Genomic DNA, 19,215 nt, shown 5'->3' with positions numbered 1-19,215 from the left:
CACTGCGGCAGAGGCAGGGAACAGTTAGGCGCTCCCAGGTGCATCTCAACTGCCACGGCATCTCTCAGCCTTGGAGTCTCTCATGTGTTCAGTATGCATTTCCTTTAAAAAAAAAATCAGAGAAACATCTTGAAAGTCAACCAGCCTCCTTCCACCTGGCCCTGCTCTTCCTTTTACTGAGGACAGCCTGAGACGATCCCTTGCTGCAGCAGCTAGTTTGTAAGAGTCAACTCAGGATATAAAAAAATACTCTGGGCCTGAAATCCCCCACTCTGGCTTATGATTCTTCATTTCTAGACATCCTTGGTAAAGTCTAGAGTGCAGAAGAGATGAAGCCAAAGTCCCTGCTCGGAGACCTCAGTGCCTGGGTGAGAGCAAGTCATTGGACAGGAGCCGATGGGACTCACAGTAGTTGCAGGGATCACAGGCCTGGCCCTGGTGCTGGGTGGGGCTTTTGGATGGCAGAGAGTGAGGAAGGGGTACGAAGCAGGCCCTTTCCCGCAAGTAGGACGTAATCTCTGAACTCCCAACAGCATTGTGTCTGTACTTTTCTATCTCTCCTACCATGTGTGAGGACCGGAGGTGGTCTGGTTCTGCCTCCTCAACAATGCCTGGTGGATGTCTTTTGCTGAAGCAGTTATTCAGTAATTAGAGGACTCTGAAGTCAGGCTGGGTGCACTGAGATTCTGGGTTTTCCACTGACATTCGTATTTTGCAGGTGTTTATCCCATTTCAACAGTGAACAAACTGAGGTACAGTGATTTATTCAACTGTTCATTCACTCACTCAATAAACATGTATCGTGAGCTAAGACGTCCTGAATACTGGGGATAGGGACAAAAATCATAAAGCTTGCATTCTAGTGTGAGCAGATGAATAAAAACAAATGAATGTAAAATACATAGATAGCTATCAATGCAATGGAGAAAAATAAAGTGGGAAGGGGCTTTTAGAAAGGAAGGGTCAGAAGAAGCCTCCTACGCAGCTGATACGTGAACAGAGTTCAAATGGAGATAGGGAGTGAGGATTGCGGAATGTGGCCAACGGCCATTGCAGGAAGGGAAAGGACCCGGGAGTCCGGTGACCCGGGACCAACAAGGAAGCCACCAACTTCTGTGACTTGTCCAGGTTTCATCAACACAAAGCTTGAGCCACAGTCTAGTGTCAGAACTCTACACCTAAAAACCTTTTTATTTCATGGGCATTGCAAATCTTATATGACTCTTAGGTTTTTTCCCTCCTATATATCCTCACTTGAACATATTTAACTTATAAGCCAACTCTAAGTCCTCAACATGCCTATTTTTAAAAAACGATTTCAACCATTAAAAAAAATGATTTATTTTTGGATGTGCTGGATCTTCTCCTGGCTTTGTGTGGGCTTTCTCTAGTTCCGGAAAACTGGGGCTACTCTTCATTGCAGTGTGCGAGCTTCTCATTGCAGTGGCTTCTCCTGTTGAGGAGCAGAGGCTGTGCACACAGGCTTCAGTACTTTGGCACACCGGCTTAGTATTTGCGGCTCACGGGCTCTCGAGCGCAGCAGCTGTAGCACACAGGCTTAGTTGTTCGTGGCACGTGGAATCTTCCCAGACTCTTATCCACTGCGCCACCAGGCAAGTCCCTATGTCAACCATTTTTAAGTGTACAATTTAGCAGCATTAAATACATGCAGTGTTGTGCAACTATCACTACTATTCACCTCCAGCACTTTCTCATCATCCCAAACAGAAGATCTGTATCCATTAAACAGTAACTCCCCTTTCCCCCATCCCATGGTTCATGTCTACACATTAGACACGTTGGCCAAGTACAGAAATACTTGTATATATGTCTATAAATCTGCTACTGTAGGTACTTTGGATTAGTGGAAATACACTATGTGTCTGGCTCATTTCACTTCGCATTTTTCAAGGTTCATCCATATTGTAGCATGTATCAGAACTCCATTCCTAGGATTTTCCCTGGTGGTCCAGTGGTTAGGTGCTTTCACTGCTGGGGCCCAGGTTCAATTCCTAGGTGGGGAACTAAGATCCAGCAAGTCACAAGGTATGGCATAAAAAAAAAATTCATTCCTTATTATAGTTGAATAATATTCCATTCCATGTGTGTATACCACATTTTATTTACCCACTCATCTGTTGTCACTTGTCAATTCTACCTTCTTGCTATTGTGAAAATGATGTTATAAACACTGTTGTACAAGTATGTTTGAGGCCTTATTTGGAGTATTTATCTAGAAGTGGAATTGCTGGATCATATGGTAAGTCTATGTTTAGCTTTTCTGAGGAACTGACAAAACTTTCCCACGATGGTTGCACAATTTTACATTTCCAGCAGCAATGGACAAATGTTCCAATTTTCCCATACCAACACTTGTTAGTGTGTGTCTTAATAGCCATCATAAAGTGTGAAGAGACACCTCACTGTGGTTCAGGTTTTACTTTTCTCACTGGCTACTAGAAACAGTAGAATTCGTTACCCACCTTCAATAGGTGCATATATTTTTAGTTTTGGTCCTAGTGGCTTTTTGTTTTCTGACTCACTTCTAAATATATACCAGAGATTTTCAACCAGGGGTGATTTTCATTCTCAGTCCTCCCAGCTTTTGGCAACTGGAGACATTTTAGGTTATCACGACTGAAGGAGGGGGTGCTACTGGCTCTCAGTGCGCAGAGCTTAGGGGTGCTGATGAACATCCGACCAGGTACTGGACGGCCACTCGCAGCAACTTGGCCCCAGCTGTCAACAGTGCCAAGGTAAGAGGCCCTGGATTACAATTATCCTGTCATAGTTTAGGTACCCTTGTGAAGTGCCTTAAATCCTTTTGGGAATAAAGCAGCATACACAATGAACTACTGCTTCTGAATTAAATGACACCAACATTGTAATGATGCAGAAGGCATAAATTTCTTTTTATAATTACCTCTGTATATATATTCAATTTATATATTTAAATATATTTATTGAATCAGTTATTAATCAAATAACCTAAAACACAATGTGAGATAAAAATACTGCCATTACAATCTTCAAAAAATAACAATGTTTCTGAAGGAAATAACAAATCCTGGTATTTTAGGCCTTTCATTATTGAAAAATATATACCAGGCTCTCTGTTTGGCACTAGTTATACATGGGTGGACCAGGTGGATATGGTTCCTATACCCAGAGAACACATGCCTCACTCATGAATACCTGATGTTAGGCTATTCCTTTTCAGACAGACCTTTGATGCCTACTCCCTTTTCAGTTGAATAGTTCAAGGAAACAGAAATTTTTATAAAATGGAAAACTTTAATTGTTTAAAGCAAAGGCACAAGTAAACATTTCAGGTTATCATACAATGTTACAATAAGAAAGCCCAAAAATTAAAATGAAATACATTATAATTTTGCATCTCTATAGTATATTTAATGTATTATTCTATCTTCTCTTCTTTGGAATGAAAAGAAGGTATAGGCGGATCAATGGATGTAATGTAAAAACTTGGATTATAAATAGCATTCACTCCATTTTTAGTCAGAAAATTTAACTTGAGTAGAATGAATTAAATTAACTAAAAAACATTGTTTCATTAATGACAGAGCAGCAATAACTTTCAGGCTAAAGTTCATTGTTTTAACAAAATAAATCACTGATTTAATGAAACGTTAGCTGTTGATGCCTGGTACTTATATAAAAATCAAGCTGGCCATGAAAGGGCTTTATTAAGACACAATTCATATACTCATTTTACTTTAAATCTGAACATTATAGTGCATTATGTAAAGAAAAAGAAGGATGAGGAACCATGTCATTTCTAATGATGTCAGAAATAAAATACTTTAAAAGGTCTAGACCTTGTTTTCAATCAAAGGCACTATCTGGAGAGTAACAAGCTGCATTCAGAGCTAAGAAAGTTTTTTCCTTCCCCAAATAGCCAGCCGGTTAGCTGGGACTTGCTGTCTCAGTTAGTCATCAAACACCGCATGCTTAATACCTATCAACAAAAAGGGTAGAGATCATGTAGTTATATCTTTGACATATATTTCCAGGAAGAAAATTTTTTTCCACTAATTTTTTAATAGGCTATTGAAATATTTTCTTGGTCTGTAAGGTCTCTGTTTAATCACCTCAGTGTAATTTCCACTTTATTCAAGTGACTTGTAACCTCTTCTCAGCATTTCAACCCAGGATGACAATGACACCAGAAATAAACTATTCCAAGGGAGCAAGTTATCCTATTACATCCTAAAGGCCAGGAAGATTTTAAACCCTTCTAAGAAGTATCTGAATCAAAGATCTTGAAAGAAAAGATTGTTGTTTCTAATTTTTCATTATTCAAATTACAAGAGTCCCAACAGATTAAGGTTTACTTAACTACTAATTCCTAACCAGAAACAGTACTTAGGAAATTTTCTAAGGATATCTTTCAAAGTTTAGAATTGAAACATGATTCTAAAAGGATAAGTCAAATTATAACAATGACTCAATGAAGCATACCCTAAAGGTCAATGATGCATGCTTTAGAGAATGGTGCCAAGATTCTGGAATTCTTCCCTTTTTTTCTCCATTTCCAAAGGCACAGATATCCTTCTGAATTTTCTATGGCTTCAAATACTTCATAATCTAAAATAGCTGGCACCGTCTCCATTTTGAATAGTTTTAAGTATAGGATCCACCAGGAAATTTTAGGTCCAAACCATTAGCTCAATAGCAAAAGCAAATCTTCTACTTGAGACAAACTGAAGAGGTAAACCTACATGTTAGAGTATCTAAATTAAAATCAGCAAACTTTCTCTAAAGTGACAGACAGTAGATATTTTAAGCTAAAGCATCTGCCTGCAATGCGGGAGACTTGGATTTGATCCCTGGGTTGGGAAGATCCCCTGGAGAAGGAAATGGCAACCCATTCCAGTACTCTTGCCTGGAAAATCCCATGGATGGAGGAGCCTGGTAGGCTACAGTCCATGGGGTCACAAAGAGTCAGACAGGACTGAGCGACTTCATTTTCACTTTCACTCTGCTATTGTAGCACAAAAACAGTAACAGATAATACACAAATGAAGAAGCATGGGTATGCTCTAATAAAACTTTACTGACACTGAAATTTGAAGGTCATATGATTTTCATGTGATTTTTTTTCCCCTCAACCCTTCAAAAATATAAAAATCACCCTTAGCTTGTGGGTCTGAAACTCCAGTACTTTGGCCACCTCATGTGAAGAGTTGACTCATTAAAGACTCTGATGCTGGGAGGGATTGGGGGCAGGAGGAGAAGGGGACGACAGAGGATGAGATGGCTGGATGGCATCACGGACTTGCTGGACATGAGTTTGAGTGAACTCCGGGAGTTGGTGATGGACAGGGAGGCCTGGCGTGCTGCGATTCATGGGGTCGCAAAGAGTCGGGCACGACTGAGCAACTGAACTGAACTGAACTGAACTAGCTTGCGGGTCATGTAAAAATAGGCTGTAGGCTGGAACAAGCTTATGGGCTGGACCAGTCAGATTTCTTGATGTGGGGGTCAAAGCTATCATGTTGCCATAAATCATCTCACTTCATTTGGGCATCAACAGCCTCAAGAATGACAGCAATGAACCCAAAAAGAGAATCTCAAAGGCACCAGACAATTCTAGAAGTACCTACATTCATAAGCTTTATGTAGCTTATGAATGTTGATACTCACATATCTATACATATAGATATATATATATCTCTGTAATATATCCAGGAAACAGTTTAAATCAAATTTATTTAAATCACATTAACTGCCAGAAAAGCAGGGAATTGATAAATTCATTTAGCTGAGCCTTTTCAAATGCTTTGGTGTCAGAGCAATCTGGATTAAAACTTTAGCTCTGATATTTACTAACTTGTGGCCACAGTTAAATTACTTAACCACTAAAATTTAGCCTGGAACTATGGACACAGGAGGCATGTTTTCAATCTTGTCTCTCAAGAGCTTGCTTACAAAGGGCTTGCTGGGAAAGCCTTGCTTACAATGTACCATAAGGCTTACCTCCTTGTTCTAGAAAACTAGTTTTGTCTCTTCTATTCCATTTTATCATGTAATTTTTTTTCTGCATGCAACATATTGTACAAAATTTACCTCCGTATTTACTGAATTCTGCCTTCCTCTTATTCTTGAGGATTATTTTCTTTTCATAAGCTGCTGAGGAAAATTAGAGTAGAAAGCATCCAGCCAACACATTTCTGGAGTCTTTCCATAGTGGAAATGTAGTTTGGGTGTTTCCTCTAATTTATCAGTGACAGGCATCAGTTTTCTAGGGAAAAAAAGGTCTAGATGATAAAGAACTGGTAGGAACGGATTCTTATGGCTTGCTTCATCTATAGATCAGTAACTAGAGAATCTGAAGATAACATTCATAGATTATTTGCAGATATAATTGTTGTGCATCGTGGACCTCAGACCATTGCTTAAATTATATTAAGTAGAATATTAGCACTAAGTGATGCCTGTTATACTCTCTCTAATCAAGAAAAATTTAGTAGTTACATACACATGAAGTAAAAGATTTCACCAATAGTGTCTTTGAATAAGCATCAGTTATGAATCTGCTAGTGTTGAATGCTAAGCAAAATACTAAAGCTACTGCAATATTAGTGTTTGGTTTTATTTTCAATTGTCTTTAACCTATTATTTACAGAGGTCCAGTTATAATGCTGAAGGCAGTCATTTTTCAACAAGTACATTCTCCATATAAAATGTTCAATGTTGGGTGGTACAGATTTATAAATATGTACAAAAACCCAATATATTTGTAGCTAACTAGTACTCTGGTAGGCAACACATGGAAGCATCATATGCACATAAAAATTTGAAATTAAAACAAAACTTAAAATTCTTAAGACAACCATTAACTTGTGTTTATAAAATTATGTGAAAAAAGGCTTTGTGTTTGGGAATTTTCAATGGCCCACTAATAAAGCAGTAATTTTAGTTGGAAAAAAAAAAAAAAGAAGTTTCCAAACACAAAATACCAAGATAACTCAGATGTATATCTTGGTTAAATGTGTGTAGACAGCTGCTCTGAAAACAAATTGATAAATATAAATATACAATTTGTTCACTGAGCATAAAATATTGCACGAGAACAGCTTTGTCTGAAGAAAATTCAATTTTCCATAGTTCTGAACTTCAAAATGGTTCCTCACATATAGATATAACTGCATTTTCTAAACAAGAAATGTTAATATTTAGTAATACTGTTAGAACCTCGTTTTTCCCATTAACCATATTCCATTCTGTTTTATGGCAATGGTAAGTCAGTGGTTAAGATTTGGCAAAGATAAAAAGGCAGATAAGACTGTAAAATATATATTTATATATATATATACACACACATATACATATGAAACAGATATGTTCCAAAAACCCTTAGTCATGATAACTGATCCCTTAAAGAAAAATCCACAGTCTAGGTCACAGTGATGGTCAGACGGTGGTTGAGTACGAGGCTCTTCTCAGGGGCTGCTCCTTTTGAGCCACTCGACTGCTGTCTCTGGTCTCCAGCACACTGTCTTCTACTTCGCTTTCACTACCATCTGCCAGAGTGGGGTCCAAAGACATTGGACCAGATTTTCTGTGCAAAGGGAAACCAATGCCACTTTCCTGTAAGGAATTATCTATAAACTCTTCATCAGAGGAATGGAATGATTCATCATCTCCTATTAAATGGTTGACGATGTGGATTCCATCAAAAGGGGGTTGGCTGGAGAAGCCTCTCTGGCCTTTTAGGCACCTGAGCTGTCAAAACAAAATCCAAGTTAATATACTCAACTTGGGGAAATATACACACTCCAAGAAAGCAAACATTTCATATTTAAGCAAGAAGATACCTTGATCTTTTTTCAATTTATGGATATAAATAGTAACTACCAATTTTTTAGTGACTCTTAAATGTCATGCAATGGGCACATAATTTATTTTTAGTTAAATCATCACAACAATCCTATGTGGTTGATTTTACTGTCTTCATTTTAGAGATTAGGAAATAAGAGACTCAGGTAGTATAGCTTGCTGAGGACACACACAATAGTCAAGTTTAGATCCAAACTGAACCTCTGCTATACTAGAAATAACATAAACCCCATGTACCCATCATTAATTTCAACATCTAACACATCATGGACAATCTTGTTACAATATACCTCTCATGTTCCTGATTATTTTGAGGTAAATCTCATCCTATCAGTTCACCTGTAAATATTTCAGTGTACATCTGTAGAAGAAATGAACTTAATAAAGACAATACTCTGAACTATTACACAGCCTGTCTTGGAGCATGTCTCCATAATTTTGTGAATGATGATGATGATAATGGTTTACAAATCAAAAACATTTGCGGAGTCTCCATCCTGTACCACTATCACTCAGTGAGAGCAGAGATGCTTTCTTCCCACCATGATATGTTCTTCTGTGTAGATGGGACGTATACTATTTTTGTCTTCTCTCCCCTATTCTTCCCAGGGAGAAAGAGTGACTTCTCTCACTAAGGGGTAGGGGAGAGGAATGGCACGTACTGCTCAGCTCTTTGCCCTCTCTTTCCATCTTTGGGAACCAGGTTCTGCTTCTCCATCCCTGGAGTCTTACAGGGCCACACCCTTGTGTGGGAAGGGCTATGGAGATCAAATGCTACCTATTACTGGGGGGGCAAGTCAGACAAACTCTAAAGTTCAATACTGAAAAGCCCACTGTTGTCACACATCAAAAACCACATTCTCCCAAACCAGTTTTACCAGTATTGAGAGTGATTTTCTCTTCATCATCTGTCCCTTCTTTGCCTCAGTCCACTACCATATAATTAAGACATCAGCCTCTTTTCAAGAATTTGTTTCAAAAATATAAAATTTAATCTTGATATTATCACTTGTTTAATTTCTCTCATTCATCATGAATTTTCTCCTACAAGAGTTTTTTTTAAATCTAAAACAATAAAAACAAATAACTACCCAAATCTACTTCGACTATCAAGAATTTGCTAAAAATACACTTCATATCTCTTGTCCTTATCAGTATTATCAACCTGCAATTTTTGTTCTTTAGGGACAAATTCCTGGTCACTAACTATCTTTCCAATCTTGAGATAAAGGCAATGTGAAATATTCAGGAAATATTACATACGCTTTCAAAACTAACGGTTCTGAGAGTAAAGACATTACAGCTTTGCCATAACACCTCCTAGCTTTCCTGATAGACATCCGGGAAGAAGTGAAGAAACCCTAGTAAATCTCTGTTGGTATGTGACAATGGGAAACAAGAAGGATGCTGGGGCTCAACATAACGATGTCTACTTCAGGGAAAGCATCAGACATTAAGAAATTCTTGTGCCCTAGGCTAAGAGAACATCACTGTGAGTTACTATATAACTGAAGTAAAACCTTCCTCTATGGCATAGCACAAGGGAGATAAACTTCGAGTTGAATCTCCAGGGAAAGGACATAGAGCACCACAGAGACCTCCCCGTGGTTGTTGATACCCACTGCATTACTACAACTGCCATGCTCTGATGCAACATCCTATCACCGAATTGCAACACATGATTTATAGCTCCAAATATAAAATTAAGTCAGTTAATCTCTTCCTTTCTCTTGTCCCCAGACCCTTTTGAAGAAATAATATAGAGCGCGTGTCCTCCTTCTTCCTGGCTATAAATGAGGATTGTGGTAGAGGAACTACAACTTCCCAATTGTTGGGAAAGCTGTAGCTTTTCTTCTAACAAAATTTACTGCAATTAAAACACCACAGCGTCATATCAAATGTAATCACTGACCTCAAATATTATACGAAATACAACTATAGATAGAAGGGTCATTTCTTCAACATCAGAGATGCAATTTAAAAAATGCTTCCTTATTTGATAATTGCTAATATAGAATAGCAAAGGCATAGAGAAAGTTTTTGGTGGAGAGAAGAAAAGTCTGAAGGTAAGGGACTATTTGATAAAACTGAAACTATCTAGTTATCCCCTGGACCTAGGAGTGTGCATATTGGTTCTGAGAGGGTAGACTGTGCATATTGGTTCTGAGATGTTTATTTTCAGGCCCTGAAAATAAACATCTGGGCAAGGAATTCCAGGGTACTGAGTACCCAGAGTGTGGTCTCAAAATGGTTAGACTTCAGGGTGGCTCAGATGGTAAAGTATCTGCCTGCAACGCAGGAGACGTGGGTCTGATCCCTGGGTCAGGAAGATCCCCTGAAGAAGGGAATGGCAACCTACTCCAGTATTCTTGCCTGGAGAATCCATGGACAGAGGAGCCTGACAGGCTATAGTCCATGTCCCAAAGAGCTGGACATGACTGAGCAACTAACATTTCCACTTTCAGGGATGTCCTCTGGAACTCCACATCCTCTGAAAAGGAGTCTGCCTGGGAGAAGTCCAGAGCCATGCCTTCTAAAGTGCCATTTTTGCTGTCTGTGTCTAAGAGCTGTACTGCTCACCCTTTTTACTAGACTTCTAGGAACTAATTATATTTAAAAAACAACAAAAATGCAGACAAGTAACCTTTTCAATCCAACCCCGCTACAAAAACTTTCAAGGATAATACTGGTTGCAAATTTAGATTAGCATATCTCAAAATATGGCCCATTGATCATCGGCATCCGAATAACTGAGGATACCTATAAAAAATGTAGAATCGCTCCCCAGATTTAATGAACCCAAATCCAGAGCGTGAAAACCCAGAATTTATATATTTTAAAAAAGCACTTCAGGAGATGTTGATATGCTCAGTTAAAGGATGACTGCGGTAGATCCTCTGCTCAAACCAAATGAGGCTGACCCAGAAAGGAGTTGATTTACCCAAAATGGAACTATCATTTATTCAGGACAAAAGTGCTGCTGAACTATGAACATCTATCTGCCTGTGTGTGTGTCTGGTATATACAAATAGACACCATCTTTCAGTAGTACAACCAAGCCGTTCTGGGCTGATTCTACCATCTGGTGGTTGAAACAAGGAGTAGTCTGTTGAAATATCTTTTCCTGAAACTTTTTCCTGGTATAAGAGTAGAGTCTAGAAATGTATATGCTCAAAAAAGCTGAATAATTTTGATGTACATTCAAGGGTAAGGACCACCCTTTACACAATATTTCAATTTTTTCTTTTGGTTTTGTTTGACATTTTTGGGGGGGTCAATCACAGGATAAAGAACCTGATAAAAGCTATTGACTCTTGTCTTGAAAAGTACACATATATTCTTGAGTGTACCTTTTTCAGGCCCACCGTCTTCTAATTTTATAAAAACTATAGGAATATCTTCACAATACTAAAAGCAAAGACAAAAACTTTAAATTGTGAAGTGCTAACAATGCACTCATATCATGGAAAAGAGAAAGCATTATTTTTCTAGGTGAAATTAGACATAGTTTCTAATGGCAATGAATGTGCCTCAAAGTACTTCTGAGATTTCACAAGGAAAGAAAAGGCACCAGGACTCTCTGGAATTGTATGCAAAGGGATCCTTTCTGGGGAATCTTTGAATTCCTCAGAGAAGGAGCTCAGCAGGATCATGATACAATGATGGTTTTAGTCAATGCATCCTACCCAGGCATTCAGACCTTCCTGTCAGGTTTTAAAGTTCCTTAGTCTTAAGTCTGAGTAGAGAGTCAAATATTATCAGACATTTAAGGAAAGCATTTAAGAGAAACCATAAAAAAGGCAACAAGAAGTTAAGACTATTTGGGGAGAAAAAAACTTAAAAAAAAAAAAAAGCATTACTCATTGCTTCTGAAGACACTGCATCCATGTAAAAAGAAAACGTGATATTCTAAAAAGGGGTCTTAGACTTAAATTTCTCTGACCTGAAAGATATGAACTTTGATATTGAAAAAGCCTATCAAGTGTCGAAGACAATGGTTTAAAAGTAAACCTATATCATGGTATATCACAGTGAAATTTCAAGACACTGGGAACAAAGAAAAGACAAAGTATCCAGCCCAAACCAACAAATTTTACATAGAAGATTAAGAATCGGAACAGTATTAGACAACAGATTAGTGCCTTCAAAATTCTGAGAAAAAAATTTCTAACCAATATTTTAAAAAATTATAATTATCTTAAAAAATTTTTATACCCATACAAACTAACAAGTAAATGTGAGGCTAAAGTATGAGTTAAAAGCTTCAAGGACTTAAAATCTGGGGTCAATCATGAGAACCAGAATCAGATAAATCTTTTCTATAGTTTATCTCGCATCTTTTTCTCCCCCCCAGAAAGGTAAGTGATATGTCCACCAAAATGAAGTACACCAAGAAAGACATGCTTTTATTTTTGATCCAGGAAAAAGGAAGTCTAATGCAGAAGTGAGGCAAAAGGAATCCCTAGGATAACAAAGAAGGTTCCCATGATGACAGCTATGCAGGAGGCCTCCACCTATGCATGATGCCACCTCTTTGAAGTAGACCAGCAGGCCAGAGGAAAGATTGTTTTTTTTTCCAAGAAGGTGAAATCAGGGACTTTCTGGGTGGTCTAGTGGCTAAGATTCCACGCTCCCAATGCAGGGGGCCTGGGTTTGATCCCTGATCAGGGAACTAGCTCCCCTGTGCCACAACTAAAAGTCTGCATGCTGCAACTAAAGATCCCACCCTCACAACAAAGATCCCATGTGCCACAACTAAGACCCAGTGCAGCCAAATAAATAACTAAGTAAATGAATAAAAGGAATAAGCTGTCAAACCATGCAAAGACAAAGATGAATTTTTAAAACAAAGGTAAAATTAATAGTACACCTAAACTGAAAGAAGAGAACTAACACATAACAGGAGATTTGCACTGTATTAGAGGAGAGTTTGCACTGTATGAGAGTCCCCTGGATAGCAAGGAGATCAAACTAATCAATCCTAAGGGAAATCAACCCTGAATATTCACTGGAAGGAATGATGCTAAAGCTGAAGCTCCAATACTTTGGCCACCTGATGCGAAGAGCCAACTCACTGGAAAAGACCTCGATGCTGGGAAAGGCTGAAGGCAAAAGGAGAAGGGGGCAGGAGAGGTTGAGATAGATAGCATCACTGACTCAATGGACATGAACTTGAGCAAACTCTGGGAGATAGTGGAGGACAGGGAAGCCTGGCGTGCTGCAGTTCATGGGGTAGCAAAGAGTCAGATATGACTTAGCAACTGAACAACAAGAGGAGAGTTAAACTTAAGAGAACACACCAATAAAATGAAAAAAACTAAGACAATCATTTGAATAAATGTATGCAGGTGAAATAATCACAAGACACTGTTCTGTACAATTGAAAGGCAATAAAAAGGAATGAAGTACTGATACATGAATGAACCTCAAAAACATTAAGCTGAGTCAAAGCCAAATACAAAAGACAACATATTACATGATTCCATTTATACGAAGAGTCCAGAATAGGCAAGTCCAGAGAGACAAAGTAGACTAGTGGCTGCCTATGACTAGGGAAGAGGGGAGGAGAAAGACAATGGCTGAAACTAGACACGAGGTTTCTTTTTGGGGTGACAGAAATATTCTAAAATTAGATTGTGGCTATTGTCACACAACTCTGTAAATACACTAAAAGCTATTGAATTTTATACTTAAAATGGAAGAACTTTATGATATGTAAGTTAGGCCTCAATAAATCTGCTTAAAATATTAATAACTAGAGCCAGAAAAACAAACAAATCCTTCCCAAAACATTATTTTCCAAACTTCCCTGATAAGACTACCTTGGAAACTTGTTAAAAATAAGATTTTCAAGGCCTTTGGTTTCCACTCTGGAGGAGAGGCCTCCAAGGAAACTCAGGAGCTTTAAAACACACACACACAAAATATACCTTTTGAAAGAGTGGATCCTTTCCAAATCTTTAAGTAGGATCCTGGTTTCTTTCCAAATGATTGAATCTGTACCAATAATTCTTTCTGGTTAAACAGTATCTCATGGTATCACACATTTGAAAGGCTCCATTAAAGAGATGAAGCATGTACTAAAAATATGCAGGCCAAAGAGAGGTCTTAAGAACTGCTAAGCAGTTTAATATTAGGCTGTTGGGGTGCTGGGGTTGGAGGAGTGACATGGAAGTATCTTAAGTGCCTACTGCTAAGTCAAAGCAGTCAATGTGAAAAAGCTAAATACTGTATAATTCCAACTATATAACATTTTGGAAAAGACAAAATTGTAGTGACAGTAAGTAGATCAGTGGTTGTCAGAGGTTAAAAGGGAGAGAGAGAAGAATGAATAGGTGGGCCACAGGAGACTCTTAGTGAATTATTCTGTATGACACAGTAATGGCAGTTACAAGTCATTGTAACTAGTACATTTGTAAAAACCCACAGGATGTACAACACAAAGAGTGCATCCTAATGTAAAAACAGACTTTAGTTTATATGTCAATATTAGCTTATGTATGACACTAACACAAGATGTTCACGGGGGTAACTGTGGGAAGCTGCTGAGGGGGTTTATCTCTGCACTTTCTGCTCAATTTTTCTGTAAACCTAAGACTGTTTCCCAAAATAAAGTCTATCAATTAAAAAAAAATGAGATGGTCTGTGATATTTGTCTATGACCATATTTGTCTATAATGTCAGAATTGCTTGAGCAAATTTTGAGAAATTTGAGCAAAAATTGTCTGTTTTAAGACGTTTAGCCTCTTGTTCTTTAAAAAATAAAACAGTAAAGTACACAGATTTTAAGTGTACAGACAAATAAATCTTTACTTATGTATATGCCCATGTAACTACCATCTGGATCAAGATATAGAATGTTTCCAGCACCCCAGGAGGCCCCCTTGTGTCCTCTCTTATCTGGGTGATTACCCTACATTTCATTAAAGGTCGCCACTACTCTACATCTAACATCACAGAATACTTTGCCTGTTCTCAGACTTAAACAAAGAAACGTATGGCATATACTCATTTGTGTCTGGCTCCTTAACACAAGAGAAGACTCTACACATGGACATCACCAGATGGTCAACACCAAAATCAGACTGATTATATTCTTTGCAGCCAAAGATGAAGAAGCTCTATACAGTCAGCAAAAACAAGACTGGGAGCTGACTGTGGCTCAGATCATGAAATCCTTATTGCCAAATTCAGACTTAAATTGAAGAAAGTAGGGAAAACCACTAGACCATTCAGGGATGACCTAAATCAAACTCCTTATGATTATACAGTGGGAGTGAGAAATAGATTTAAGGGACTAGATCTGATAGACAGAGTGCCTGATGAACTATGAACGGAGGTTCCTGACATTGTACAGGAGACAGATATCAAGACCATCCCCATGGAAAAGAAATGCAAAAAAGTAAAATGGCTGTCTGGGGAGGCCTTACAAATAGCTGTGAAAAGAAGAGACGTGAAAAGCAAAGGAGAAAAGGAACGATATAAGCATCTGAATACAGAGTTCCAAATAATAGCAAGAAGAGATAAGAAAGCCTTCCTTAGTGATCAATGCAAAGAAATAGAGGAAAACAACAGAATGGGAAAGACTAGAGATAGAAAAATTAGAGATACCAAGGGAACATTTCATGCAAAGATGGGCTCAATAAAGGACAGAAATATATGGACCTAACAGAAGCAGAAGATATTAAGAAGATGTGGCAAGAATACACAGAACTGTACAAAAAAGATCTTCATGACCCAGATAATCACGATGGTGTGATCACTCACACTCACCTAGAGCCAGAAATCCTGGAATGTGAAGTCAAGTGGGCCTTAGAAAGCATCACTACGAACAAAGCTAGTGGAGGTGATGGAATTCCAGTTGAGCTATTTCAAATCCTGAAAGATGATGCTGTGAAAGTGCTGCACTCAATATGCCAGCACATTTGGAAAACTTAGCAGTGGCCACAGGACTGGAAAAGGTCAGTTTTCATTCCAATCCCAAAGAAAGGCAATGCCAAAGAATGCTCAAACTACCGCACAATTGCACTCATTTCACACGCTAGTAAAATAATGCTCAAAATTCTCCAAGCCATGCTTCAGCAATACGTGAAGAGTGAACTTCTAGATGTTCAAGCTGGTTTTAGAAAAGGCAGAGGAACCAGAGATCAAATTGCCAACATCCGCTGGATCATTGAAAAAGCAAGAGAGTTCCAAAAAAACATCTATTTCTGCTTTACTGACTATGCCAAAGCCTTTGACTGTGTGGATCACAATGAAATGTGGAAAATTCTGAAAGAGATGGGAATACCAGACCACCTGACTTACCTCTCGAAGAACCTATATGCAGGTCAGGAAACAACAGTTAGAACTGGACATGGAACAACGGACTGGTTCCAAATAGGAAAAGGAGTACGTCAAGGCTGTATATCGTCACCCTGCTTATTTAACTTCTATGCAGAGTACATCATGAGAAACGCTGGGCTGGAAGAAGCACAAGCTGGAATCAAGATTGCCGGGAGAAATATCAATAATCTCAGATATGCAGATGACACCACCCTTATGGCAGAAAGTGAAGAGGAACTCAAAAGCCTCTTGATGAAAGTGAAAGTGGAGAGTGAAAAAGTTGGCTTAAAGCTCAACATTCAGAAAACTAAGATCATGGCATCTGGTCCCATCACTTCATGGGAAATAGACGGGGAAACAGTGGAAACAGTGTCAGACTTTTTTTGGGGGCTCCAAAATCACTGCAGATGGTGATTGCTGCCATGAAGTTAAAAGACACTTACTCCTTGGAAGGAAAGTTATGACCACCCTAGATAGTATATTCAAAAGCAGAGACATTACTTTGGCAACAAAGGTCAGTCTAGTCAAGGCTATGGTTTTTCCAGTGGTCATGTATGGATGTGAGAGCCGGACTGTGAAGAAAGCTGAGCACCGAAGAATTGATGCTTTTGAACTGTGGTGTTGGAGAAGACTCTTGAGAGTCCCTTGGACTGCAAGGAGATCCAATCAGTCCATTCTAAAGGAGATCTGGGAGTTCTTTGGAAGGACTGATGCTAAAGCTGAAACTTCAATACTTCGGCCACCTCATGTGAAGAGTTGACTCATTGGAAAAGACTCTGATGCTGGGAGGGATTGCGGGCAGGAGGAGAAGGGGACAACAGAGGATGAGATGGCTGGATGGCATCACTGACTTGATGGACATGAGTTTGGGTGAACTCCGGAAGTTGGTGATGGACAGGGAGGCCTGGCATGCTGCAATTCATGGGGTCGCAAAGAGTTGGACATGACTGAGTGACTGAACTGAACTGAACCTGTTACTCAACATTATGTTTGTGAGATTCATCCATGTTGGCATGTATAGCAGTTGTTCACTCTTTTTCAGTGGCATGTAGTATTCCACTATGTGAATTTAACTATGTCAGAATTTAACTATCCATTCTACTATTAATGGCTTTGTGGCTGTCTCCAGCCTACTGCATATAAAGCTGCTAGGAACATTCTTAAATATGATTTTTAGTGAATATAAGCACTCACTTCTCTTGAATACACCCAGCAGTATAACTGCTGTGTCACTGTATTATTAAGTTGGGTCACTGTATTATTAAGCTCTAATAAACTGCCAAATCATTTCCCAAAGTATTATAACATAAGCTCTTTAAATTTTTCAAGAATACTTTTGCCTTACCTTCTGCCAGATGATTGTCAAAGCAAATTAATGGTCCTTTAACTGATCAGCCTGATTAAATTCATTCTAGGCTCTTATTAGAAAATACAACATTGAATTTTCAGCTGTTCAGTCATATTAGCAGAGACTTCTGATTCTTGTAATCACATGGTAATGTGGTAATTCTTGTAAACTGATGGCATAAGTATAAATCAGTAAAAGTATTTCTGAAAATGGTTTGGTATATTTTCTAAAGTTGAAAACCTATACACCTTACACCTAAAATAACCATAGATTACAGTTTGCTTGGGACAAACTATTTTCATTCTCAAAAGTGCCCTGGTTTGAACCATAAATAGTAAGTCACTCAAGCAATTCCATTCCTAAGTATATGAACAACAAAAGTAAGTACAATATACTGAAAAAACATTTATAATGGGATTTCATAGCAATTTTATTCATAATTAACCCCAAATAGAAATAACAATAGAATGAGTAAATAAGTTATGGTATATTCATATAATTGATACAATAATGAAAATGAACTCTTACTGCTACATGGAACAACATGTGAAGCACAAAATAATTCATTCTGTATGATTCCATTAGTATAAGGTTAAACACCGGGCAGTAAGTGGAAGAATGACAAAGAAACCTTTGAAATGCTGGCAAGGTTCTAGTTCTTGACTTTGATGGAAGATTAAATAAGCATATTTATTTTTGCAATAATTCATCAAGCTGGACCACTTAGGATTCATGAATTTTTCTGTATATAACTGATACTTTAAGAATAAAATGTCTATTATTAAATAAAAATCCAAGAAATAATATCTATGGAAGGTTGCTAGAAAGACATGCAATTGCCATTCATTCTTTTTTTTTTTTCTTTCTTCTGCTAGTATTTCTAAACTCTACCTTTGGCTCTAACCAGACAATCACTAGTTATATATCTGGACTCCACTATTTTAGTCCATTATAACAGTGCTCTTACTTAGCCTAACAATTTCCTATTCAGTGTATTTTCCAGTACCATATGTGAATCCATAAAAGAAATCAAAGTTAAAAGGCAGGAAAAGGAATAACTGATTTGGTTTTGTCTTACTAGACAACATTAATCTTTAATATATTATATTCCATGCTTTATGCTGGCCATTTATGCAGCCCACTTTGATACTCTAGGCATTTCTGTATGCTAATAATAACTCTGATTCTATTAGATTAGGACTAATTATTCTAACTATTAGATTGACCCATATGATACCACCATATTTGTAAGTGAAAGTTAAGTATTAGCAATTTCCTTTGGTTTAACTGGGCTTCCCTGATAGCTCAGTTGATGAAGAAACCACCTACAATGCAGGAGACCTCAGTTCAATTCCTGGAAGATCCTCTGGAGAAGGGATAGGCTACCACTCCAGTATTCTTGGGCTTCCCTTGTAGCTCAGCTGGTAAAGAATCTGCCTGCAATGCAGGAGACATGGGTTTGATCCCTGGGTTGGAAAGATCCCCTGGAGAGGGGAAAGGCTACCCACTCCAGTATTCAGTCCATGGGTTGCAAAGAGTCAGACATGACTGTGTTGATTTACGTATTTATAAATAATTATATTTAATTAACCTAATTTTTGGTTATTTTTGTATTATATACATTCATGCAAACTGCCTCAAAATCTTTAGGGAACAAGGAGGAGTATAAATCTAAAAAC

At 38.1% G+C, this 19,215-nt stretch overlaps 1 protein-coding gene across 8 annotated transcripts in view; it reads right to left on the bottom strand.

Moving 5' to 3' along the window:
* Window positions 1-3,274: 3,274 nt before the first annotated feature.
* EVI5 (ecotropic viral integration site 5) overlaps window positions 3,275-19,215 on the bottom strand; it is a 244,948-nt gene continuing 229,007 nt past the window's right edge. For 7 of the 8 annotated variants that reach the window (XM_055585126.1, XM_055585128.1, XM_055585131.1 and 4 more), the window contains one exon: window positions 3,275-7,749. In XM_055585126.1, the coding sequence (XP_055441101.1) occupies window positions 7,438-7,749 (312 nt within the window). In that variant the 3' untranslated portion in view covers window positions 3,275-7,437. The remainder of the gene's footprint in view (window positions 7,750-19,215) is intronic. The other variant, XM_055585135.1, reaches the window with a different exon arrangement.

Source organism: Bubalus kerabau, chromosome 6 (assembly GCF_029407905.1).
Source record: "Bubalus kerabau isolate K-KA32 ecotype Philippines breed swamp buffalo chromosome 6, PCC_UOA_SB_1v2, whole genome shotgun sequence".
Lineage (NCBI taxonomy): Eukaryota > Metazoa > Chordata > Mammalia > Artiodactyla > Bovidae > Bubalus > Bubalus kerabau.
Note: the sequence above shows the minus strand (reverse complement) of the source record. Positions and strands in the feature narration are given on the sequence as shown.